Below are 27,763 nucleotides of genomic sequence, written 5' to 3'. Positions count from 1 at the left end.
ACGTATAAAAGTATTTGTAAAATGCAAAGTACAGTCAAAAGATGAAAGCAGTCAAATGTCCATCTACAGATGAATGGATCAACAAAATGTGATATATACAAACATTGTAATATTATTCAGCCTTATAAAAAGAAGGGATATTCTGGGGCGCCTGGGTGGCTTAGTCGGTTAAGAGTCTGACTTCAGCTAAGGTCATGATTTCAAGGTTCATGAGTTTGAGCCCTGTGTCAGGCTCTGTGCTGACAGCTCAGAGTCTGGAGCCTGCTTCAAATTCTGTGTCTCCCTCTCTCTCTGCCCCTCCCCCACTTGTGCTCTGATTTCTCTCTCTCAAAAATAAAACGTTAAAAAAAAGAAAGAAAATTCTGAAACATGGATGCACCAGCTTCTCACAAAATGACAAAGACTGTATAATCTCACTTTTATAAGGTTCCTAGAGCAGTCAAATTCATAGAGATAGGAAGTAGAATGGTGGTTGCCAGGGGCTGGGGAAGGGGGATGGAGAATAATTGTTTAATGGATACACATTCTGTTTTGGAAGATGAAAAATTCTGGAGACCAGTGGTGGTAATGGTTGCTCAACAATGTGAATGTGCTTAATGCCACTGAACTGTGTACTTAAAATATTAAGATTTGTTAAATGTCATGTGATATATACTTTACCACAATTAAAAATAATTTTGAAATGTAAAGCGCATTACCAATGTCAGTTTTGTTTTTGTTTTTGTTTTTTTTGATTGTTATAATGTTAGCATTTTCATTATATTCTTTTCCAGCAACACCTGCTGCTGCAGTCTTGTCTGTGTGTGCATTTTCTTTCCATCTTGTGATGTTGCTGTTACAGCTTTTTCTCAGTAATTGCAACTACAGATAGGATAGGATTTTTTTCCCTTCAGGTCACGAATATTTCTCCACTCCCCAACTCTATCATTGCTCTGCCCCCCAAGGTGCCTGCCCCTTTGGTTTGCTCTTTGAGGACACAGAGAGTGGTCTCAAGGAGGCAGCCCCCCCCCCCCCCACCTCCAAGGGCAGACTTTTACCTCAGGGAGTTTCTTCTACCCTAGTGCTCACGATTGTTAGAAACTGCATTATCACCAGGGATAAAATTAAAGAAAGGAATAATTTTGGTTCTGGCCTGAGGTGTGCAAACCCTTGGCACATGAAGAAATTTGCTCTGAGGCTTCTCAGTGTTGCCAAGTCTTTAGATCACATAGCAGAGCCTCTCCTGAGACTCTGAAGTACCTCCTAGCTGAGCTGATTGGCTTCTGCCTGGTGTTAAATTCCTCCCCCACTGTGAGCCAGAGTTGTGATGTGCCTGACCTCAAGGAGGAAGAGAGCTCATCCTCTGTCTGTATGCTTTTCTTTTTTTTTCAAGTTTTTATTTAAATTCTAGTTAGTTAACATATAGTATAATATTGGTTTCAGGAGTAGAATTTAGTGATTCATCACTTACATATAACACCCAGTGCTCATCACAAGTGCCCTCCTGAGTACCCAAAACCCATTAGCCCATCCCTCACCCACCTCCCTCCATCAACCCTCAGTTTGTTCTCTATGATTAAGAGTCTCTTGTGGTTTGTTTGCCTCTCTTTTTCCTCCTTCCCCTATGTTCATCTGTTTTGTTTCTTAAATTCCACATATGAATGAAATAATATGGTATCTGTCTTTCTCTCTCTGTCTAGCACTGCACACCTCAGGTGGACTTGATCTTACATACCCATCCCAGAAATAGATGAGCGACACATGCAAGCAACATGTATAATGTAAAATTTTCTACCACACAAAAAATGAAAAGAAACAGTGAAATTAATTTTAATGACCCATTAGTTCAATATAAAAATGTTTTAACTTGTAATCAATATAAAATTATTAACCAGATATTTTGTATTAGTTTTTTGTATACTAAGTCTTGAGAATGGGGCTGAATTTCATACTTACAGTACATCTCAATATGGACCAGTCATATTTTGAGTGCCAGTAGCCACAGCTAGCTAGTGGTTACCATAATGGACAGTGCTGTTCTGTGGCTTCTTATGTTCTTCTTTGTAATGAGAGTGGGTGTGGATGGGGTGGATTATGGTTAGTAGATTGGGAGCTTTCAGTAAGTAACCTTAGATAAATGACTTCTTGTCTTTTCTTTATTCTGTCTCCATTCCTCTTTGTCCTCTTCCTCTAAAGGGAGATTGAACTTTAAAACATAGCTTTTAGAGAGGAAGGAGGGATAAAAACCTGGAAGCAGCAAAAAAGACAAGGAAGACTCTCTTTGTTACTAGTGGAGTGAGATCATAGCCATTTTGGGAGAAGGCAATGTACTGATGCTGTCTTCACAGCAGACATTGTAGAAAGGTTGATGGGGAGGGAGATGAGGGTAACTTTACCAGGAGACGGTAGAGCTTTGCTGCTTCTCTTTAGTCTTGCTGATGGTGGTGTGGAGGCCAGAGGATGTGTGGTCTTACACATGGAAATCTGGGGCCTACAAAGTCTTCCAAGCAGCACACTTGGTATTGGCAAAACACGGATACATATGATAGGATCCTTGTTCTTGAGGAATTCTTGACTTATGTGGGCATAGATGTGTTAATTCCAATGAAAAATGCTAAGAGAGAGGAATGCATAGGGTGCTAGAGGAACATAGAAGAGTGTTGGACTAAGTATAGGTTAGGAAAGTGTAGGTGGGAAGTGTCAAAGAAGAGTTCACAGAGAACCTGATAAATCATCTGAATCTTGAATGACAAGCTGGAAGTTCTTTGGATAGAAGGGAGGGAGGAAGGTAAATGATGACATCACAAGCAGAAGGAGTAGTATATAGCACATGTATTGCTGAGTTTAGAATGAATGGGGAGGGGTCCTGAAAGGAGATGAACTTAGGGAGGCAGGAACTCAGAGACACTAAAGAGGTTGAACTTGATCCTGTAGGGGAGAAGGAAATATTTAAGAATTGAAAGCAAAAGAATGATATAATCAGACATGCATTTTTGAAAATTTGGCATCTTTGTTTAGATTCTGTGTCACTGAGTGCCACAGTATAGCTCCATCTTTCATCAAACATAGTGTAAGCAATCCAATTAACTTTAAGGAGAAGATGAATTCAAATTAATGGTATTGACTTGATCTTTTGAGAATTTCACAATTCCTCTTGAAAACAGAGCTGACATCTCAGAGTCTTACAGTCAAGGTGGGAAATCTCTGTTTTATATCAACATTGTCAGAGTTTAAGGTTAGTAGTTTGAAGTTGCAGTTGGGAAGGTGTTCAATTAAAATAATATTTCATTCCTAATTGAACATGCCCAAATGGAAATTCTGACCCTTTCATTCACTATAGACTCTAAACAGTGGAAAGATCTCTGGGCTTTGACCACATATTTGACTTGCCATCTGAGAACCATTTAAAAAGGAAGGATAACAATGATAATAACAACAGCAACTCCTTTATGTTACCTCAAGCCCTATGTTTTGTAGCATATTTCCATGGAGGCTTTTTGCTCTTGCATATTGAAGTTATGACAAAGTCTGTGTTAAGTGTTTTACAGCTGTTATGAGCCAGCAGAAACTACTCTTTAAAAATTTTTTTAAAAATGTTTATTTATGAGAAAGAGAGGGAGAGAGAGATTGCGAGCTGGGGAGGGGCAGAGAGAGAGGGAGACACAGAACCTGAAGCAGACTCCAGGCTCCGAGCTGTCAGCACAGAGCCCGACGCAGGGCTTGAACTCACAAACTGTGAGATCATGACCTGAGAGCCGAAGTCAGATGCTCAACCAACTGAGCCACCTAGGTGCCCTGAAACTACTCTTTGTAAAGAGGTTAAAAAGCTATGTTCTAGAATATGGGAACCTATCTTAAGAGATTAGAATATAACAATTCTTGGGGTGCCTGTGTGGCTCAGTTGGTTAAGTGTCCGACTTCGGCTCACGTTATGACCTCACTGTTCATGGGTTCAAGCCCTGCATTGGGCTCTGTGCTGACAGCTCAGAGCCTGGATCCTGCTTCAGATTCTGTGTCTCCCTCCCTCTTTCTCTGCCCCTCCCCTGCTTGCACTCTTTCTCTCTCAAAACTAAATTCCGAAATATAAAAAAAATTAAAAAAAATTCTCCAACAAATGTATGATGTGTAAGATTTGTGAGAGTTCTAAGAGTAATAACCTGGTTTAGTAACAGATCTAGTGAGTTCTGAAGAATCTTACATCCCTTGTATGTGCTATTAAAATAGCAAGAGAGCTAGGTTGGTTTTATAATGGTGTGTGGGCAGTTAATACAGTTCCCCAGGTATTTGTTTAGTGTGGTGATTAGCTTTGTGTTCTTGAGGATGTACATTGTAGGTTTGAAGGGTAGACATTAGGTCACCTTGGATGAAAAAAGTCTTAAGGATATGTTGCATATTCTTTCAGTTGATATTGACATACATCATCATAATGGAGGTATAAAATAGTGTTGCTATATTCATTTATAATGCCCAGTTTGCAGACCTAGGCCAGCAGCACAGTATGAAAAGCTAGGTCTTGCTGCTAAGGACAGAGAGAAAAGTAATAGTGCTGAAGAAAGCTCTGAAGTGTCTTTGGAGGGAAATGTGGCTACACTGACCTAAATCTAAAATGCTCTCACTTTATGACTCACAATTTTTATTTCTCAGAATTTATCCTTCATAAACATTGTTTTTTAATTTGTGCCATTTTAGAATTAGAAAATTGAAGGGAATAAGCCCACAAATATATACATTTTAATATAGTCAACCACAGATTGTTTTCATATATTTTTCAAGAAGTAAATATTTAATTCAATTAATCACATTATTCTCCAAACAACCTTATTTTTTAGTGGATCAAATATGAAAAGTTTTGGGGCACCTGCGTGGCTCAGTTGGTTAAGTGTCCGGCTCTTGATTTTGGCTCAGGTCAGGATCTTACCGTTGTGAAATCAAGCCCTGCATGGAGCTCTGCACTGTCAGCGTTCATATTCTCTCTCTCTCTCTCTCTGTCTCTGTCATGCTGTCTCTCAAAATAAATTAAACTTAAAAAATTGTAAAAACAAATATGAAACATGTTCACTGGTTACTTAAAATCCAGATGGGTGTTCCTGATTGACAGATGATTGTTTTTCAAATGATGATTCTGGAATTCAAGGTATTTTCCATCCTTGCCTTCATCATCTTCAAAACTTAGCTTCCTACGTCAACATACTTAATTATATCCAAGATCATCAAGGATGATGCCTGGATAAAGCTTCAAGTGTTACACATCAGTTTTAATTACATTCTACTAACTAGAACTCAGTTACATGAGCATACATATCTCCAAGGAAGCCTTAAAAATATATTATTGACTTGAAGAAGAGGAAATGAATTTGTCTCTGTCAGTGTCTTAACTTCTTAGTTGACCAACATCCATCCTATGTGATCTACATGTAGGGATAAGCAGTTTGAAAAGTATGGAGATGCTGTAGATGTTTAATAGGCTCATTCAGGATATAGTGGACAGGATCTTTAAACTGTCATTTGGACAACAGGAACAGGAGACTCTAGGTCTAACAAAGCTTGAAAGTAATGACATGAAAGCATCTCATGTCAAACAAATTTTTTAGCTAAGAAGTAATTTATTAAGGGGGTGCCTAGGTGGCTCAGTTGGTTAAGCATTTGACTCTTGATTTCTGCCTGGATCATGATCTCACAGTTCCTAAATTCAAACCCTGCGTTGGGCTCTGCACTGACAGCATGGAGCCTGCTTGGGATTCTCTGTTACTCCCGGCCCCTCTCCTGCTCATACACGCTCTCTTGTGCTCTGGCTCTCAAAAATAAACAAAAATTAAAAAAAAAAGTAGTTTCTTAAGGTTAGGAGAGGAAACTCTGGAAGGAATAATACTATGTTAGCTTGGAATATATGTGTATATGTGCATACGTGTGTGTATTTGTGAGTGCACCTATGAATGTGTGCACATTCGTGTAGTTTTCATCTTCGATATGATAATCACTGAGGGTGAAACATGCTCAAGTCTGTATGATGCACGTTAATTGCCTCCATTGCTCCTGGGGTTGAGGTCTCCAGAGACAGGCTTCAGAGTCTGGAAAGGATAACTAATGGGGAATGGAAAGATTTGTGTCTTGTTTTATTCTCTGAGTAAAACCTGAAAGGGATCTTTGTAAAGAAAGGAACCAAAAAACGTCCTACCAAGGAGCTGACATCTCTGACTTCTGGGCTGCACTGGGATAAGTAGGTCTGGGCACTTGGAACAATAACTTCTTTCCTGTGTCTCAATGTCCATTTTGTTTTATCTATTGGTAAGAAAATGGAGCAAAATTTTCATGATTATTTTCCTTTGCAAACACCATTCCTCTTATACAAACCATATTAGACATGGGATTAAAGAAATGTTTTCATTAAGTTATCATTCTGTCTTTGCAGGTCACCTTCAAAAGAACTGTTCTTTGAGGGTAGGAGGTTTTTCTAAGTTTCTAGTTTCTTTTTCTTTTCTTTTTATACGGAAATAGTTCATTTTTTTTACCTTTTTAAAAAATGTTTCAAGTTTTTATTTAAATTCTAGTTAGTTAACATATGGTATAATATTGGTTTTAGAAGTAGAATTTAGTGATTCATCACTTACACATAACATCCAGTGCTCATCACAAGTGCCCTCCTCAGTACCCATCACCCATTTAGCCCATTCCCCACCCACCTCCCTCCATCAACCCTCAGTCTGTTCTTTATTATTAAGAGTTTTTTATAGTTTGCCTCTCTCTCTCTTTTTTCTTTCCCCTCTATTCATGTGTTGAAAAGGACTGTATTGATAACCGATTCAATTTCTTCGCTGGTTATGGGTCTGTTCAAGCTTTCTATTTCCTCCTGATTGAGTTTTGGAAGAGTGTGGGTGTTCAGGAATTTGTCCATTTCTTCCAGGTTGTCCAATTTGTTGGCATATAAGTTTTCATAGTATTCCCTGATAATTGTTTGTATCTCTGAGGGATTGGTTGTAATAATTCCATTTTCATTCATGATTTTATCTATTTGGGTCCTCTCCCTTTTCTTTTTGAGAAGCCTGGCTAGAGGTTTGTCAATTTTGTTTATTTTTTCAAAAAACCAACTCTTGGTTTCGTTGATCTGCTCTACAGTTTTTTTAGTTTCTATATTGTTTATTTCTGCTCTGATCTTTATTATTTCTCTTCTTCTGCTGGGCTTAGGCTGCCTTTGCTGTTCTGCTTCTAGTTCCTTTAGGTGTGCTGTTAGATTTTGTATTTGGGATTTTTCTTGTTTCTTGAGATAGGCCTGGATTGCAATGTATTTTCCTCTCAGGACTGCCTTTGCTGCGTCCCAAAGCGTTTGGATTGTTGTATTTTCATTTTCGTTTGTTTCCATATATTTTTTAAATTTCTTCTCTAATTGTCTGGTTGACCCACTCATTTGTTAGTAGGGTGTTCTTTAACCTCCATGCTTTTGGAGGTTTTCCAGACTTTTTTCTGTGGTTGATTTCCAGCTTCATAGCATTGTGGTCTGAAAGTAAGCATGGTATAATTTCAATTCTTGTAAACTTATGAAGGGCTGTTTTGTGACCCAGTATATGATCTATCTTGGAGAATGTTCCATGTGCACTCGAGAAGAAAGTATATTCTGTTGCTATGGGATGCAGAGTTCTAAATATATCTGTCAAGTCCATCTGATCCAATGTCTCATTCAGGGCCCTTGTTTCTTTATTGACCGTGTGTCTAGATGATCTATCCATTTCTGTAAGTGGTGTATTAAAGTCCCCTGCAATTACCACATTCTTATCAATAAGGTTGCTTATGTTTATGAGTAATTGTTTTATATATTTGGGGGCTCCGGTATTCGGTGCATAGACATTTATAATTGTTAGCTCTTCCTGATGGATAGACCCTGTAGCTATTATATAATGTCCTTCTTCATCTCTTGTTACAGCCTTTAATTTAAAGTCTAGTTTGTCTGATATAAGTATGGCTACTCCAGCTTTCTTTTGGCTTCCAGTCGCATGATAAATAGTTCTCCATCCCCTCACTCTCAATCTAAAGGTGTCCTCAGGTCTAAAATGAGTCTCTTGTAGACAGCAAATAGATGGGTCTTGTTTTTTTATCCATTCTGATACCCTATGTCTTTTGGTTGGCGCATTTAATCCATTTACATTCAGTGTTATTATAGAAAGATATGGGTTTAGAGTCATTGTGATGTCTGTATGTTTTATGCTTGTAGTGATGTCTCTGGTACTTTGTCTCACAGGGTCCCCCTTAGGATCTCTTGTAGGGCTGGTTTAGTGGTGACAAATTCCTTCAGTTTTTGTTTGTTTGGGAAGACCTTTATCTCTCCTTCTATTCTAAATGACAGACTTGCTGGATAAAGGATTCTTGGCTGCATATTTCTTCTGTCTAGCACCCTGAAAATCTCGTGCCAATTCTTTCTGGCCTGCCAAGTTTCAAAAGAGAGATCAGTCACGAGTCTTATAGGTCTCCCTTTATATGTGAGGGCACGTTTACCCCTTGCTGCTTTCAGAATTTTCTCTTTATCCTTGTATTTTGCCAGTTTCACTATGATATGTCGTGCAGAAGATCGATTCAAGTTACGTCTGAAGGGAGTTCTCTGTGCCTCTTGGATTTCAATGCCTTTTTCCTCCCCCAGTTCAGGGAAGTTCTCAGCTATTATTTCTTCAAGTACCCCTTCAGCACCTTTCCCTCTCTCTTCCTCCTCTGGGATACCAATTATGCGTATATTATTTCTTTTTAGTGTATCACTTAATTCTCTAATTTTCCCCTCATACTCCTGGATTTTTTTATCTCTCTTTTTCTCAGCTTCCTCTTTTTCCATAACTTTATCTTCTAGTTCACCTATTCGCTCCTCTGCCTCTTCAAGCCGAGCTGTGGTGGTTTCCATTTTGTTATGCATTTCGTTTAAAGCGTTTTTCAGCTCCTCGTGACTGTTCCTTAGTCCCTTGATCTCTGTAGCAAGAGATTCTCTGCTGTCCTGTATACTGTTTTCAAGCCCAGCGATTAATTTTATGACTATTATTCTAAATTCACTTTCTGTTATGTTATTTAAGTCCTTTTTGATCAGCTCATTAGCTGTTGTTATTTCCTGGAGATTCTTCTGAGGGGAATTCTTCCGCTTGGTCATTTTGGATAGTCCCTGGCGTGGTGAGGACCTGCAGGGCACTTCCCCTGTGCTGTGGTGTATAACTGGAGTTGGTGGGCGGGGCCGCAGTCAGACCTGATGTCTGCCCCCAGCCCACCGCTGGGGCCACAGTCAGACTGGTGTGTGCCTTCTCTTCCCCTCTCCTAGGGGCGGGATTCACTGTGGGGTGGTGTGGCTCGTCTGGGCTACTTGCACCGTGCCAGGCTTGTGATGCTGGGGATCTGGCGTATTAGCTGGGGTGGGTAGGCAAGGTGCTCGGGGGCAGGAGGGGCAGGCTTAGATCGCTTCTCCTTAGGTGATCCACTTCAGGAGGGGCCCTGTGGCAGCGGGAGGGAGTCAGATCCGCTGCCGGAGGTTTGGCTCCGCAGAAGCGCAGAGTTGGGTGTTTGCGCGGAGCGAGCAAGTTCCCTGGCAGGAACCAGTTCCCTTTGGGATTTCGGCTGGGGAATGGGCGGGGGAGATGGCGCTGGCGAGCGCCTTTGTTCCCCACCAAACTGAGCTCTGTTGTCAGGGGGCTCAGCAGCTCTCCCTCCCTTTGTCCTCCAGCCTTCCCGCTTTCTGAGCAGAGCTGTTAACTTATGACCTCCCAGACGCTAAGTCGCGCTTGCTGTCGGAACACAGTCCGCCCGGCCCCTCCGCTTTTGCAAGCCAGACTCGGGGGCTCTGCTTGGCCTGCGCGTCGCCCCTCCGCCCCGGCTCCCTCCCGCCAGTCCGTGGAGCGCGCACCGCCTCGCCGCCCTTCCTACCCTCTTCCGTGGGCCTCTCGTCTGCGTTTGGCTCCGGCGACTCCGTTCTGCTAATCCTCTGGCGGTTTTCTGGGTTATTTAGGCAGGTGTAGATGGAATCTAAGTGATCAGCAGGACGTGCGGTGAGCCCAGTGTCCTCCTAAGCCGCCATCTTGCCGCAACTCCACCTGTACTGATTTTAAAGCCTAGGAGGTTAGGTGTCTACCATTGCATGTCTCTTGAATCCATTCCTGGTATCTTTTTGCTTATACATTACCCTAAGTCAGGCTCTTCAGGCTTTTTCTTTGGGCTACTGAAACTGCTTTCTAATAGTTTACTGCAAATTCATTACCCTCTAATTGTCTTGCAAATGTAGCTTCCATAAACCTTTGATCCTTGTGTTCTGGTACTAGTCTAGCTCCAATTGTTTTCCATTGACTAGCAAATGAAGCCTGAATTAGACTGGCAGTGAGTGAGTCCTCTGCCATGTGGCCCAATCTGTGAAAATTGTATCCCACTGTTCCTTAACAAGTACTCTAATTTTCACTCTTTTGGGCTTTTCTCTAAACACAACGTCTTATAGCCAAATCTTTTCACATTATCATTAGTATATGCTATTAATGTTCTGCCTCCGTCACTGACCTTTTGCTAAAGCCTTTCCTTATTTTTTCCAACTGAGTATAATCATGTCTCATGACAAGAAAATATTTTGTTCTGATTTGTCATATGCTGTTACAGTGTCAGTGGCAGCACCGTGGTATAAGTGGAGGGATGTATGGAGCTCCCTATGAATTTCCCCAAAATAAACATAGTCTAAGTAAAAACAATTTCCTTTCTATGCAAATGTGATTCCAAGGTCAATCTCCTCAGATCTCTTCCAATCAGATTTAAGCTCCTAATCTCCTTTTATGTAGAAATTCTGGAGCCATGAATGTATTGTTTGAAGTTGCTTTGAACAAAATATATTTGACATAAGTTACAAAAGAGCAGGGACTCTGCATTTTTTAAAAAAAATTTTTTTTATTTTTTTTAAAATTTTTTTTGGTCAACGTTTATTTATTTTTTTTGGGGACAGAGAGAGACAGAGCATGAACGGGGGAGGGGCAGAGAGAGAGGGAGACACAGAATCGGAAACAGGCTCCAGGCTCGGAGCCGTCAGCCCAGAGCCTGACGTGGGGCTCGAACTCACGGACCGCGAGATCATGACCTGGCTGAAGTCCGACGCTCAACCGACTGCGCCACCCAGGCGCCCCGGGACTCTGCATTTTTATTCATCACTTTTTGCTATCTCCCAGAACAGTGCCTGGCAATAATATGTACATAATAAATGTTTATTGAATAAATGAGAGAGGGAAGGAGATGAAAAGGAAAGAACTCACCCTTCCAAAGGGAAGTTAGTAATATCACAAGCCTGAATTGAGGAAAACAAGCATGTATCTCTTCACCAGGACAAAGAAAGAAGAAAAATAGTGTTAATATTTCTGTGGTTCTTACAGTCTTCTGTCACTTCCACAGGTCACACTAATAAGGACTGTGGAGACTACTAACATCTCTGGGTCTGTGAGTTCATCCTCCTGGGCTTCCCATGCCGCAGGGAGATCCAGATCCTCCTCTTTGTCATCTTCTCCCTCATCTACCTTCTGACTCTCACGGGAACACATCCATCATCTGTGCCGTGTGGTCAACCCATGTACATCCTCCTGGCCAACTTCTCCTTCCTGGAGATCTGCTATGTCAGTTCTGATGTGCCCAAAATGTTGGCCAACATCATCTCCCAGACTAAGAGTATCTCCTATGCTGGCTGCCTGCTCCAGTTCTACTTCTTTTCCATGTGTGCAGCTGAGGGCTTATTTCTGTCAGTGATGTCTTTTGATTGATTGCTTGCCATTTGTAGACCTTTCCGCTATCCTACCATAATGACCCACCGCCTATGCACTCAGTTAGTGGTCTTCTGCTGGGTAGGGGCTTTCTCTGGTTACTGACTCCTTTGACTCTAATATCTCAGGTGCCTTTCTGTGGTCCAAACACCACTTACCATTTTCTCTGTGATCTTGCACTTTTGCTGGCATTGTCCTGTGCTCCAGTATGTGAAGTTACTCAAATCTGTGGTATCAATAGCTCTCTCATCATCTTTCTCACTTTCCTGTACATGGCACTTACTTCTGTGTCTTGAGTGTGGTGTTATAGGTGCCCCCAGGCTCAGGAAGGCATGAGGCTTTCTTTACTTGTGCCTCACACTTTGCTGTGGTGTGTCTGTTCTATGGTTCAGTCATGGTGATGTACATTAGCCCAGGTTCTGGGGACTATCCTGGGATGCAGAAATTTGTGACCTTGTTCTATGCTTTTGCAACCCCACTCTTTAATCACTTGATTTACAACTTCTGGAACAAAGATATGAAAGAGGACTCAAGAAAATTCTGAATGTGTTATTATGGGAAATCTCTAAAGGATTCAAAAGTTGAATTTAGTATACGGCAAGTCTAGGAGGATGGAAGGTAACAAAGATGAGATTATGGTTTTTTCCCTTCATTTTATTTTATTTTAATATACTGGGAGGATGATTTTTAAAAATTCACTAGACTCATGATTTAAGTCTTAGGAAGTTATTATTCTTATGTTGCAGTTACCTTAGATACAGTTAGTTTGAAATACAACTTGGTAAGATTTTCATGTATTCCTCTATAATTGAGTTTTTTAGTTTCTTTTGGTTTTAATTAAATACTACTTGATGTCTTTCAACATTTTCAAATTCTGCTTTCATCAGAGCCAGTTGTTCTTTTCAGAAAATAACAAATGTTGAATGTATTGTAATCACACACATAATTAACCAGTTTTTTAAAAAAACCCTCAATATCGGGGACAATTTTAAACTTTCTTAAAAAAAAAGGTTTCATTAATTTTTGGGAGAGCGCAAGTGTGGGAGGGGAAGAGAGAGAGAGAGTGACAGAGGATCTGAAGCAGGCTCTGCACTGACAGCACTGAGCCCAATGTGGGGCTTGATCTCATGAACCATGAGATCATGACCTGAGCTGAAGTCAGATGCTCAACCAACTGAGCCACCCAGGTGCCCCTCAGGAACAGTTTTAAAGCACTATTTTTACATATTCCATAATTCTAAGTATAGTTTTGGGTACCAACAAGCATCCTCGGTAAGATTATATTGACTTGCTTGACACCCACATTTTGCCAGTGCTTTCATTTTAGGAGGTAGGTCTAATGGATATATATTTTTTTCATGAAAGTCCACTCCTAATTCAAATGTCTGACCCTAAATTTGATAACCTCCTTTTAAATTAGCCCTAGCTATACTTATTTGTCAATGGCTCCACTGATCTATAACCTGAACCTAAAATCTTAACCTTCATAAATCCCTTACCTTTTCATTCCCAATCTTAATGTCATTAAGTTCTGTGGCATCTTCCCTGTGATCCTTTGTTGTCCTCCTTCATTTTTGTCTAGGTTCTAGCACTCCATGCCTTTAAAGGCATAACTTAAACTTCTTTTCCATCAGTCCTTACGCTTATCTCCTTTCTACTTATACAAACTTTGGAGACATATCCCAAATTCTTCTGTTCTGTTTTGTTTGGTGGTTTTATGTCATCATAAATTTGTTCAAACCAGAAGAATATACAACACCAAGAGTGAACCCTAATGTAGACTATGGACACTGGGTGATGATTCTATGTCAATGTATGTTCATCAGTTGTAACAAATATACCACTCTGGTGGGGGTTGTTGATAACGGGGAAGGTTATGTATGTGCGCAGTTAGGAGGCATATGGGAAATCACCGTGAACCTCAAACAACTCTAAAAAATAAAATTTCAAATAAACAAATATATATAAATAAATATATATACATACACATATATAGTTACATTTATATACTGCTCTGTGTCTGATCTGTGACATCTAACTTATTGTCCTCATTCTGCTACTTGTTACTCAGTTATAAGATGGCACTAAACATCCAGGTTTTTCCCCATTCCAGGGTGGAGGAGCTTGAAACAGCAGCTTCTAGTTCCCAGAAAGCAGAAGCCCCCTCAGAAACCCCCAGTCTAATTCTCATTGGCCAGAATTATGTCACATGACCAAACTAGCTGCAAGGAAGCTGAAAAAGCAAACGTTTTTAGCTGGACTCATTGCTACTCTGAACAAAGTCAGGCTTCTTTTAGTTACGGAAAAGGGCGATGAACTTTGGGTGGGTGACAGTAGTCCCTGGCACAAGACGGATCTGGAGAGCTTCTCTAATTACTTTAGACTTCATGAAACTCAACAACTGATAATACTGACCTTTGACAAGTATGAAAAAGTTAAGGAAGATGAGCATACAAACTTTCCAGAAGCCACTATGTTTATAAATCTGACTGGGGGCAAATAAGACAGAACTGTTGACTAACCACTTGAAATCACTTTTTGTTGATCATAATAAATGATATTTTTGTAAACAATTGGTACAACCAAGTTTGAATAATAATGAGTTTTTCTAACGACAATCATCATAATATTGAGCAAATAGCATTTGGCAATGAAAGGACACTTTTGAGTTCCATGGTGAGGAAAACAATTAAAAAGACTAAAGAGAAAAAGACTGTTTTGAGTTGTAGTTTTCTGTGAATCTAATCTTTCAAATGGCGTCTTTAATTTAACCATCTTCCCTCAAGGAATATATAAATAATAGTTTTCAGTCTGTTGATTAGAAGGAGATTAAATTACAGAGACCACAGATACTGTCAGCCTGCCAAGAGGAAATGAATCACCCCACCAGTCATTCATCTTGGGGCTTTGTGAGATGTGTCCTTAGAAATGGAATGAAATAGGATAGGATAGAAATGCATTATTTGTGATACGGGTGTTATTTTTAAAAGAAATTTCTGTTTCAGTTGTATATGTATGTATGTAATGGGCACAATGTAAAATAAATTTATTTCTGTGGGTTGTGTTCAGAAAAGTTTGAAAAACCATTGTCTTAGCAGTTTCAGAACTCCTAAAAGCAGCCATTGGCATAGGTCGCCAAAAGGAAATCCTGGCCCTAAAAACAGTACAAGAACTCACAACAAGAAAAGAGCCCAAGAAAATTAAGGTCAAATATGGAGTAATGAGCCTTCAGACCTGTGGAGTGCATAGAAAACAGCATGAGTAGTAATAATAGATGACTGTAAAAAGGGTGGCAAATCTTTACCCTGTTACAACGATCTTAATACATGGTGAGTTGGAGAAGATGTGACACTTGAGAAAAGGAACAGAAATCAAGTGGCACCAAAGCAGAGAACAACACCAGTGTGAAAGGAATTCAGAAAAGTATGAAGACTGATTCTGAGCAGCTACCTATGAGAGGTGCCACCCTAGAGAGAAAGGGTCAGCAGTTAGACGAGATTATGCTAGCAAAAGTCACATGTGATTAGTTGTGTCTAGATTGTTTAGTTTGTGTGTAATTCAACTTGTCCTCAAACTAGAACCTTAGTAAATATGTGTCCCAGTACTCCTGTTTGACTCACTTTCCCTAATTAATGTAGTATAATCTTTGTTTTACAATCTGAGCTTACAATTGTTTTACTAATAACTTGCCCATTTTCAGGCACCAGTCATGCTCTCCTTAAAAAACGTTTCTTGTCCACTATACCTCACCATAATATTCTTTTCTTAAAGCAATTAAAAACATTTTTTAAAACATTTATTCATTTGTGAGAAACATTCACTTTTTAAAACATTTATTCATTTTTTAAACATTTATTCGTGAGAAACAGTATGAGCAGGGTAGGGGCAGAGAAAGAAGGAGACACAGAATTGAAGCAGGCTCCAGGCTCTGAGCTGTCAGCACAGACCCTGATGTGGGACTCTAACCCACAAACTATAAGATCGTGACCTGAGCCGAAGTCAGATGCTTAACCAACTGAGCCACCCAGGGGCCCAATATTCTTTTCTAAATTCATAGCGTTTTTGAGGTTTGTTGAATATTTACTTGTAATCTCAGACTGCCTTTTATGTATCTGTTGCAATATCATTTGTGTTACTTTTTAAAAAATTTTTAATCTTTATTTATTTTTGAGAGTGAGAGTGAAAGAATGCAAATGGGGGGAGGAACAGGGAGACAGGGAGACACAGAATCCAAGGCAGGCTCCAGGCTCTGAGCTGTCTGCCGAGAGCCCGACACAGGGCTTGAACTCACAAACAGGCTTGAACTCACAAACCGAAAGATCATGACCTGAGCCGAAGTCAGAGGCTTAACTGACGGAGCCACCCAGGCACCCCTCATTTGTGTTACTTTTTACTTTCCTATCAGTTACATTGTAAGTTTCCTGGAAGCAGGGAATATAAGTTATACTATCTTTTCACTGTTCCAGAATGACTTCTTTAATAGTAGGAACTCAAATAATTGTTTATTTCATTTACAGGTTCATTCAACAAACATTTATTGAGTTGCAACAGTGTGTTAGCCATTTCTCCGGGAATTGAGGGTAGAGTATGATATCTAGCTCTCATGAGGTTCATATTCTAGTATGAGGAGACAGAAATAAGATAGAGAAATAAATATATACAATACAATATGTATATTTTTAATTAATTAATTTCAGTTTGTTCTCTATAGTTAAGAGTCTTTTGTGGTTTGCATCCCTCTCCCTCTTTTACCCTTCCCTTATGTTCATCTGTTTTGTTTCTTAAATTCCACATGAGTGAAATCATATGGTATTTGTCTTTCTCTGACTGATTTATTTTGCTTAGCATAATATACTCTAGTTCCATCCATGTCATTGCAAATGGCAAGATTTCACTCTTTTTGATGACTGATTAATATATCTATATCTATCTATCTATCTATATCTATCTATATCTATATCTATATCTATATCTATATCTATATCTATATCTATATCTATATCTATATCATCTATATCTATATGTATCTCACATCCTCTTTATCCATTCATCAGTCCATAGACATTTGGGCTCTTTCCATAATTTGGCTATTGTTGATAATGCTGCTATAAACATTGCAGTGCATGTGACCCTCTGAATCTGTAGTTTTGTATCCTTTGGGTAAACACCTAGTAGTGCGATTGCTGGGTCATAGGGTAATTATATTTTTAACTTTTTGAGGAAGCTCCATACTGTTTTCCAGAGTGGCTGTAAGAACTGGTCACATTTCAACTGGTCCGTAGTCCCATGTGGGTAATGGTTATTGTGTTGGATAGTGCAGGTATAGAGAAGTCTGAGGACTGAATATAGAGCTTAAAAATGTTGAGGTTAATCAAATAACTGAATTGTCTTTATTTTTTGGAATATAGTTTCTTTGCCTAGAGGGAACAAGCATACTCCTGTGTCACAGGTTTTCTTAATTTCAATCTGGATCTGGTGGCAGAAGAACCTCCTGAGTTCACTGTGTCATGGATGTAGTGGGCTCACACATCCATGAACTGCCTCCTGAGAATGGGTCTTTCCTGAAGAATTGCATCTTCAGCCTCATTGTCCTAATGTGTCCCAGACCAATAGTTAGAAGCCCTTTCAGAAGCTGGATGAAATTTCCCCTCAGACATTGCTTTTTAGATGAGTATAGGGGGTAGGTGTAAGAGCCAGTCAGTTGTAGAGCAATTTTTTCTTAAATGTTTATTTATTTTTGAGACAGAGAGAGGGCATGAACGGGGGAGGGTCAGAGAGAGAGGGAGACACAGAATCTGAAACAGGTTCCAGGCTCCGAGCTGTCAGCACAGAGCCCGATGCGGGGCTCGAACTCATGGAGTGCGAGATCATGACCTGAGCCGGTAGGTCGCCCAACCGACTGAGCCACCCAGGCGCCCCTGTAGAGCAATTTTTAAGTATAATCCAAGTTACATAGTCATTCAAAACCAAGAAATTATATTTCAATATATAAATGCACAGAAAAAGGTCTAGAACCATACCCAACAAACTGAACACATTGCTACAGAGACAGGTGTGTGTGTGTGTGTGTGTGTGTGTGTGTGTGTGTGTGTAAGTATGGAGATATGAGGATTTTCATTATTTTGTACTATTTGGCTTTTATAATGAAAATTTATTCATTGTAAAATGTATTGCATAATTGAAAAGGAAATAGAGAAAGTAGAATATTATTCATCTCTGTGTAGTTAAGCCCGGGTTATTGAAAGATATATGAATATAACATTTAGACCAAAACAAAAAATATTTATTTTTAAATATTTTATTTTAAAATATTAATCTCTTTTTTAGACTCTGTGAAAACCCAGATATAAAGATCTCAGTTATTTGGTTAATTGTGGTCCATTTATCCCCCAGGCAAAAAGTTTTTGGCTTAAGGTGAAGGAGTCAAGTGAAGAATCTTCCTTATTCACTCTTTACCAATTCTAAGAAAGGTGAGTAGGCAGCACTAAATCTCACGGAAGCTAATGGAGTCTTTCCTACATGGTGGATGATGTTTTTTTCCCTTTAGTTGAACTTGTTTCTCAGGACTGCAGATAATCCAGCCATAACTTAAAAGTATCAGACTGTATTCTAACAGCACTCATCATGAGATAGACAAGCCCTCAACTACCCATAGGGAAATTTATTTCCCCTTTCTCAACCTGCTTCTACTTCACTGCTATTATATAGATGGATCATTTAGTTACATCCTATCCTGTGTAACTTCTAGAGGGATATGGCTCAGGGATATCTTGGGGAGTCCAAATAAATGGATTATTATAGTTAGTATTTTTGTTTGGTTTTTTTTTGGCTCCCTAGTATCTCAATCCTTTTTTTATGGGTGGGAGAATCACAATATTAGCAGGCATGGAGCTTATCTCTGCATAAGTGGATTTTTTTTAATTGCCAGATATTAGTTCTCTTAGCCTCTCTTGGAGCTACAGTACAGGGATGTACTTTTGGTTCCACCAAGCAGATACAGCTAAACCAGATTTTGATTCAGGAGCTAGTGATGCAAGAAGCAGAAGTAGGGTGGTGATTGTTCGTCAGACCAGTTCTGCAGGGTAGTTTGTACACTGGTCTTTGAATCTGAGCTTCAACTCTGGTTCTTCAGCTTTCATTTGATTCTGTGAGATTCCTGATACCCCATCAATAAATCTTTCCCACTGTCATGCTTAATCAGCCAGAGTTAGTTTCTGTTGTATGCAAGTAAGAACCCTGTTATAATTACATAAGTGTAGCATTACCTCAGGTAGGTGCAGTCCTGGTAATCAGACAAAGAGACATTAACCTTTCAGTACTGTAGGTTGTCTTGAATTTTCCCTTGGTGGTCTAGGAAGCTTCATCACTCAGCATATTTTGTTACAGAAAATATCCCCAAAGCCAAAATAACTTGAAAGAAGACTTTAAAATATCTATTTTTGCATGAAAAACTAAATTGAGGTCTGGTCTGGGTTGGATGTTGTCAGTCAAACCATTTTTTTTTTCAACATTAGGAGACAACTTCACAAACTGACCCCAGAAAAAGGGAATTTTGTGCCATAGTTTAAAATATGAACATTTCCAAGGATGGGAAGATGATCAGGCCAGGTCAAAAGTTTAATATTAAGTGCCAATTTCCTGACAGTATCTTATATTTTGGCTGACAGAATTTATTCCCTGGTTTCTCATGCCTATTTTCTGTAACAGTACATGTTCTTCAACTAAAAGCTTAGAAGGTGCTGAAACCCAGGTTTGGGTAAGGAATACTTAATGATTTGGCATATGTGAATGTATCCTTTTGTGCATTCTCTTCAAAACTGGACTAAGAAGTTTCCATAAGAAGCAACCATATCATTTCCCGTTTCCATTGCTATGTAAACTGGACACTTTACCAACACAGATGAAAGAAAACACAGATGAAAAACAGATTTCATTGACAGATATTGGGTTATTGATCTTATAAAAAAAGCAATTGAATTTTTGTTAGTGCAATGAGTAGATGCTACATTTCATTATAGAAAAACCTGTAATTGGAAAGGAGAAAAATAGTGATACATTTGAAACACAAAAAAATAGTACTAGGATAAACGCCAGGATACAAGTAGGAAGCATAAGCATTAGCTTTGTACTCCTCAACTTGATTAGATTTGTTTTAGGGCTTCAAAAAATGACAAAACAGAGAATGATACATTGATGCATGAAAATTGTACAGAATTTTCTACAATAGACCTTTAAGACTGTGGATATTTGCTTTTGAGACAGGATGAGAATTCTTTGTGTATAACAAGTCACATTGTCATGGGAGTAAGGAATTGAACACTCAGACATGCCCAGAAGATAGTTTTTCTCCCAGTGAGAGAAATTCTATGTTTCTGAGAGAATTATACGAAAATTTATATCATTTCTCTTTATTTTTAGTAATTTCTTTTGATGGTGCTCCCAGGACTTTCTTGAGTGCATCTTTCATATCTTTGTTCCGAAGACTGTAAATCAAAGGATTAAAGAATGGGGTTGCCATGCAGTAAAACAGGGTCACAAATTTCTGTGTTCCAGGATGGCTCCTGGAACCTGGACTCACATACATCACCATGACTGATCCATAGAACAGGGAAACCACCAAGAAATGTGAGGCACATGTAGAAAAGGCTTTGTTCCTACCTGAGCCAGCTGGGACCCGAAGTACAGCACGCAAAACTAAGCTATAGGACCCTAGAATGTAGAGGAAGGTGATAAAGATGATAAGAGAACTTACAGTAGCACAAGTTAGAGTAGTTTTGGGAACTGGAGCACAGGACAGGGCTAGCAATGGTCCCAGGTCACAGAAAAAATGGTCAATGATGTTAGGGCCACAGAAGGGCACCTGGGACATGAGAACTGCAGGCATGAGTATGGATAGAAAGCCACCTACCCAGCAGAAAACCACTAATCGGGCACATAGATGGTAAGTCATGATGGTGGGGTAACGTAGAGGTCGACAGATAGCAAGGAACCGATCAAAGGACATTGCAGACAGAAAGTAGCCTTCAGCAGCACACATAGAAAAGAAAAAGTAGAACTGAAGCAGGCAGCCAGCATAGGAGATACTCTTAGTCTGGGAGATGATGTTGGCCAACATTTTGGGCACATCAGAACTGACATAGCAGATCTCCAGGAAGGAGAAGTTGGCCAGGAGGATGTACATGGGTGTGTGGAGTTTCCGGCTTGACCACACGGCACAGATGATGGATGTGTTCCCCATGAGAGTCAGAAGGTAGATGAGGGAGAAGATGACAAAGAGGAGGATCTGGATCTCCCTGCGGCATGGGAAGCCCAGGAGGATGAACTCACTCACAGACCCAGAGATATTGTTGGCTTCTGACATACTCATTCTAATCTGTGAAGGGAATGAGCAATAAGCATTATATGAGTCATTTGCCCTCTCTTTAAAAGTTATTTTTATTTCTTCTGACTCTTATATACTCCTTTAATGCACTTTCATGAACAGGCTCTGTATGGTTCTTGTCAGTAACTCATTTCCCAGGATCTGGCTTCGCCCAGTGAGATCAGGGTTCTGGGAGAAACTTGTATGCTCCCACAGCCCCTACTCTATCAATCTCCATTTTCAGAGTATAAATTTCATTGGCCCAATAGAATCCAAATTGTTTTCTCTGTTTGCACTTAAATCAATTCTTTTTTGATGTATCGTTCTATAATATATTCATATTTTTGTTGAAAAGAACATTTATTCTTGTTGAAAAGAAAATTTTGTATAGCATTTTGGAAAATTTTAAGAAAAATCAAAGTTTAAATATAACCTGAAATTGAACCAGGTCAGTACAAAAAGAGCATCTTACTTGCTTTGTTGTCAGTAACATGGTATTGTCAGGAGATCTGTCCGGAATAGCTCTGTTGACTAAAGCAGGGTGCTGAAGACAGTGCCACAAATTCCATTTTAGCGAGTACTTGTTAGCTTCTTTTTAAAAAAGTTTTAATTTTAATCCCAGTTAGTTAACATACCTATTAGCTTCTTATACCTGTATTTAACTTCTACTTGCTAAGCAACAGCTAATTTGATGCCAAAAGTACCCTAGTTGGCTTCACTCCTTTATTAGGAGATTCTGGTTCTCAAATAGAAAAATAGATAGAGGCAAATAGAGGAACACCTGTCTCTTAGCTCAGATGCTTCATCATCTTTTTGCTGCATGGTGATGAATTATCCTATATAAAAAAACAATAAAAAAGAAACAAAAGCATATATTTAACTCTAAAACTGTGAGAGAAATATACCAGTGTAGAGTGTTAGTGGCAGAAGGGACCTCAGAGATTATCAAGCTTAATTCTTCTTATCACAGAAACTGAAACCAGAGAGGTTAGACTAATCCAAGGTCATGTTCGCTTTTGGTGGAGGAAACAGGTCTAAAACTTAGGCATTTGGACATTCAGTTCAGACGTTTTCCCATAAACCTTGTTATCATGGACCCTATTTTTCTCAGATGGCTGTAAAAATATATTGTGCATGTATTATAACTTTCCCTCCTTTGAACCAGATTCTTATTTATAATAAAAAAGGACTTTAGTAAAGCTACTCACCAAAGCTGGAAATCACTATCTTATATCCTTCATTCATCTTTGACCTGCCCTGTGTCCTAATTCTGGGAACCTTTAATGACACGAACACACTTTTGGACACTTTCTTTAAAACACATTGACTCCTAAAATAGTAAGTATAATGCCAACCACTGTCATGTATTAAATATTTATTGTGGCAGTCACTTAATGTTCATTATTTCATTAAATTCTACTCTTTTTTCAAAAATCTCTAGTTCTAGAGGCTTAAAACAAACAAACAAACAAACAAACAAACAAACGAGACAGACAAGCACTTCCACATTTCTAAATGTAGCATTGAGTTTCATTTCCCTCTGAGTATGTTGATTCTAAAACCCAACTTATTTTTTCTACATGGCTGTCAGCTATGTATATATTAGCTGTTTCCTTATTGTTTTTGATTCAATTTATTCACGTTCAACTTGGTTATTCAAATTTACACTTGTGAATATGGAAGGTTAACCTCAGGAAAGCTGTGTTAGGAACTGAGGCCATATACCATAAGAAAAGATTATGTATATATTTCTCATAGTCTTTCTATATAGTTGACTTCAGGTATGTTAGCTAAGATAGTGAGCAGGTATCTTGAGGACAGCAGTTTCCATTACATACCAAAGGGTGACCAAGTATGAGAAGATTATTGTGTTCCTTCAGAGAGCAAACGTGGCATACAAACAGACTGGTGAGCTGAAATTGGGAAAGCTATAAACCATAAATCCAAGATTGTGGGCTTATTGAAGGAGGCTTTGGGCTGGAAACTCAGTGATTGTAAGGAAGGATAAGATGCTTTATTCCAGAACTAGACAACCTAAATTTTCTATAATTTAACTAAAGTACATAGTGCTCCCACACTCTTTTCTGTGGCCATAGTTTTACTTACACAGTGGAACTGACAATGGTGGGTGAGACTGCATGTGAACGGGGCAAAGAAACATGGTAAGAACAAGAGTGGAAGGAAAGTATGTTTTGGGGTGGTTTTATTTGAATGAGAAACATTCCTTTCACTTTTGGTTAGATTTATTTAAGGAAAGCATAAGGAGCCCTCGAGAAGAAGTCTTCAATATTTTGAGGGTGGATCTTAAATGAATGAACGGTTGTTAAAGAGGGAAGAAAAAAACATCCAGACAGAAGCAGATTTTCTTTCAAATTCTTATCTGTAATAAAACTTGGGAGTGTTGTGAGTTCTCTCCCTTCCATTCTCAATTCAGGAGCAGACTTCTTGGTCTTTGAGAATCCCTCTGTTCCTGCCTCACTGTTCTAAGTCCTTCTCTCCCTGTCTGGGGGTCACTGTGGGTTCTACCTGTGACCACATGTTGATCTTTCCTTTCACTGCAGATAGAGGAGTTCTTAAGTCTTTTTTTGTAATGTTTATTTATTTTGAGAGAGAAAGAGAGAGAGAGAGAGAGAGAGAGAGAGAGAGAGAGGGAGGGAGAGAGAGAGATGAGTCACAGAGAGAGAGGAAGACACAGAACCTAAAGCAGGCTCAAGGCTCTGAACTGTCAGCACAAAGCCCAATATGGGGCTAGAACTCAAACCGCGAGATCATGACCTGAGCCGAAGTTGGACACTTAACCCACTGAGCCACCCAGGCCCCAAGGAGTTCTTAAATCTTTATAATACTTAATGAAAATCAATACCCATTACTTACAAATATTTTATGTCCTCTGAAGTGATATGAGACCCACTGCCTTCCCCCATCTTTTATCTGGAAGATAATGCAAAGCAGAAGTGTCAGCTCAGGTTTTCCTGATGAGATTTTTAAACAGATATATTCTGGATAGACATTTGAGGTGCCCTGCAAGGAAGAATGAAGGCTTTGTTAAAAAACATTATGTATTGTTTTACATACTTTCTCTAAAATATAAGACATATTCATAGATTAAAAGTACAAAAAAAAATTCACAGCCCTTTTTTCTGTAGCAATATTTTCAGTAGCAGTTGAGGAGCTCCCACCTGTGCCCTCTTTGAGGGTCTAGGTGTGCAGGATTTTGGATTTCTGGTGGCTCTCTCTCACAGTTTGAGCCTCACAAAGGATTCTCTTTGTTACACAAAAAGGAATAGAGTGTCAGGGAACTCTCCATTCGTTTTATTATGCATCCCTTTCTGGCCACATATTGTCCCTGGAGGCCACCCCTCAGGAGCAGCAGGGACAATCACAGTGCATCAATCAACCCTCAAGTGTGTTTTACTTCCAGTCATGAACTCAAAGGCGAAAGGGCCTCCCTGAATCCATTGGTGAGACTGTCACCTAATAATGGCCCCTCTGCTCTGCTGCTTACCTTACACCTCCAGACTGGTTCTGGATTTTAAAAACCAGCCTCATTGGATGTCACCAGTTGCTTCAAAGCTCCTGGAGTTCCCTTTCCCTCACATGTGCACTTAAGTTCACTTTAACAAATCCCCAAATCCTGAGTATCTCCCCAATTGTCCACTAAGAGAAATTTCCCCACCAATCTTCATCACTCAGTGTAGTGTTGTTTGAAAATTCTACTCCCCCTGCAGCCCCCTTGCAGCCAGAACTGACACCTGCTGGAACTATCCAGTGGCTTTCAGGCTTTGAGAGTAGAAAAACCTGGTTTCATTTAACATTTAGAGCCTCTCTCACAGCCTGCCTCAACCCCAAGGATTCTATGTCTCTTTATATTTTAAAATCATCTTCCTCCAATGGATATAAATACTCTTTCTAGATTTATATCATGCTTGGATGATAGCTTTTAGTACTATAGCACTATTGACATAGTGCAATTACTATGTCAACATATTTCACGTGTATTATCTGATATATAATACTCATAAATTTTTTTGAAGATAGTCTTACCAGTTTAAATGATTAAATAGAAGCATACAGAGAGTAAGACTTTATATTTGGCTATAATTCAACTTGGTTTTTTTACTTTCCACAAATAAAAGTCTTGTAGTGAAAAACTATATTTAATCTGCCTATAGCTTCAACCTGTCTATTCTTTCTTGGTCATTGTTCTATTAACATTATTTTTATTATTATTTTCTGCTTCCTTTATTTTAAAATATTTTTACTTCAACACTAACTTGATCAGGTTGTTCAGAAGCTTCTGTCTATGGTTTTACTTGCTGCTTACCTTGGTACAAAAATTTTCATTGAAAAATGAGTGCCCATTGTGAACAAAGATTTATTCAAAACAGTCATTTCCCACAGAGAGCTTTTAGGGTAATAAGGTACTTTGGCAAAAGTTTCAGCAAAGAACCCTGTACAAGGGGAAAACTTTATATCCTTTTCATTCTTTGCTGCTTAAACAGGTACATAGTAGTCTTACACTGACAGTGAGGTACATTTGACTTCTTGGGCATGGTTCATAGGAAGGTGGGAGTCAGACCCGTTTCAGATGTCACCTTCTTCTATCAGACACTAACTCATGTTAGTTAGGCTCCTTCTCTCTTCTCTAAGTTTTAGTCATTTTAGCACACAGGTATGAAGTGGCAGAAACCAGCCAGAATGTCTCTAATCCAAGCTGAGAAAGCAAGAGTGGAAACAGCCTACTCACTCTGTTCACTGTCCAACAGTTCCTGCAGAAAGTAACTTGGGACAAATATTTCTGAGTAACATTAACTGCTGGCCCTAATTCCTCTTTTTTCTTCTGGTGCTAATTAAGGATACTCTAATTTTTCCATTTTGGAAGTACGATTGATGTTTCTGGAAGTTTTCAACCCACTAATGCTTTCATATTGCACTTGGACACTCCTTTTTAACCTCCTTAACTTCTGCCCTCAATGACTTGCTTTTGAAAATGTATTGAGTCTTTGTCACTTTGATGATGGAGGTCTAAACTCTTTGGTACAATCTTTATTTTTAATTTTTTAAAATTCTTTCTGTTTGTGTATATGCAATAGGTATTTATTAAAGAACTAATGAGATAAAGGAAAAAAGAGAGAAATGTTTTATTGACACAAGAGGCCAGCCTGACCCACAATCAGTTCATTACGCCAGCATACTGATCTGAGAACTTTTTCTTTTTTTTCCCTCCAAGATTTCATTTAACATATAGTGTAGTATTGGTTTCAGGAGTAGAATTTAGTGATCCCTCCAGTTTAACATATCGTGTAGTATTGGTTTCAGGAGGAATTTAGTGATTCATCCCCTATATACAACACCCAGGGCTCATCACAACAACTGCTCTTCTTAATGTCCATCACCCGTTTAGCCCATGTTCCCACCCACTTCCCCTCCAGCAACCCTCAGTTTGTTCTCTATCTTTAAGAGTCTCTTATGGTTTGCCTCCTTCTCTGTCTATATCTTGTTTTATTTTTCTGTGCCTTCCCCTATGTTCATCTGTTTTATTTCTTAAATTCCACATGAGTGAAATCATATGGTATTTGTCTTTCTCTGACTGACTTATTTTGCTTAGCATAATACACTCTAGTTCTATCCACATCATTGTAAATGGCCAGATTTTATTGTTTTGGTGGCTGAGTAATATTCCATAGTATATGCATACCACTTCTTTATCCATTCATCAGTTGATGAACAGTTGTGCTCTTTCCATAATTTGGCTACTGTTGATAATGCTGCTATAAACATTGGGGTGCATATGCCCCTTTGAATCAGTATTTTTGAATCCTCTGGAAAATACCTAGTAGTGCAATTGCTGGGACATTGGGTAGTTCCATCTTTAACTTTCTGAGGCACCTCTACACTGTTTTCCAGTGTGGCTGCATCAGTTTTCCTTCTCACCAACAGTGTAGGAAGGTTCCCCTTTCTCCACATCCTCCCCACATTTTTGTTTCTTGAGTTATTAGTTTTATCCATTCTGACAGGTGTGAGGTGGTATCTCACTGTGGTTTTGATTTGTATTTTCTGATGATGAATGATTTTGAGCATCTTTTCATGTGTTTGTTGGCCATTTGCATGTCTTCTGCCAGTTTCTTAACTGGATTATTTATTTTTAAAAAAAAATTTTTTTTAACATTTATTTATTTTTGAGACAGAGAGAGACGGAGCGTGAACAGGGGAGGGTCAGAGAAAGAGGGAGACACAGAATCTGAAACAGGCTCCAGGCTCTGAGCTCTCAGCACAGAGCCCGACGCGGGGCTCGAATCCACGGACCGTGAGATCATGACCTGAGCCAAAGTCGGACGCTTAACCGACTGAGCCACCCAGGCGCCCCTGGATTATTTATTTTTTGCATGTTCAGTTTGATAAGTTCCTTATAGATTTTCGATACTAACCCTTTACCCAATGTATCATTTGCACATATCTTCATTCATTCCATAGGCTGTCTTTTAGTTTTGTCGATTGTTTCCCTCACTGTGCAGAAGATTTTTATCTTGATGAAGTCCCAATAGTTCATATTTGTTTTTATTTCCCTTGCCTCTGGAGATGTGTCTAATAAGAAGTTGCTACATACAAGGTCAGGAGGCTGCTGCCTGTGTTCTCCTCTAGATCTTGATGATTTATGCCTCATAATTAGGTGTCTCACCAATTT

The 27,763-nt window shown here is 39.2% G+C and overlaps 1 protein-coding gene and 1 pseudogene across 1 annotated transcript; one reads left to right on the top strand and one right to left on the bottom strand.

The window, feature by feature from the left end:
• The first annotated feature begins 495 nt into the window (after window positions 1-495).
• On the top strand, window positions 496-12,261 carry LOC125168087 (olfactory receptor 11G2-like; annotated as a pseudogene).
• Window positions 12,262-20,115: 7,854 nt separating this feature from the next.
• LOC125168411 (olfactory receptor 11G2-like) lies at window positions 20,116-21,084 on the bottom strand. Its single transcript, XM_047863513.1, has one exon. The coding sequence runs from the start codon at window positions 21,082-21,084 to the stop codon at window positions 20,116-20,118; it is 969 nt and encodes a 322-aa protein (XP_047719469.1).
• Between the last annotated feature and the right edge of the window lie 6,679 nt (window positions 21,085-27,763).

The sequence above is a fragment of the Prionailurus viverrinus genome, chromosome B3 (genome assembly GCF_022837055.1).
Source record: "Prionailurus viverrinus isolate Anna chromosome B3, UM_Priviv_1.0, whole genome shotgun sequence".
Classification (NCBI taxonomy): domain Eukaryota; kingdom Metazoa; phylum Chordata; class Mammalia; order Carnivora; family Felidae; genus Prionailurus; species Prionailurus viverrinus.
Note: the sequence above shows the minus strand (reverse complement) of the source record. Positions and strands in the feature narration are given on the sequence as shown.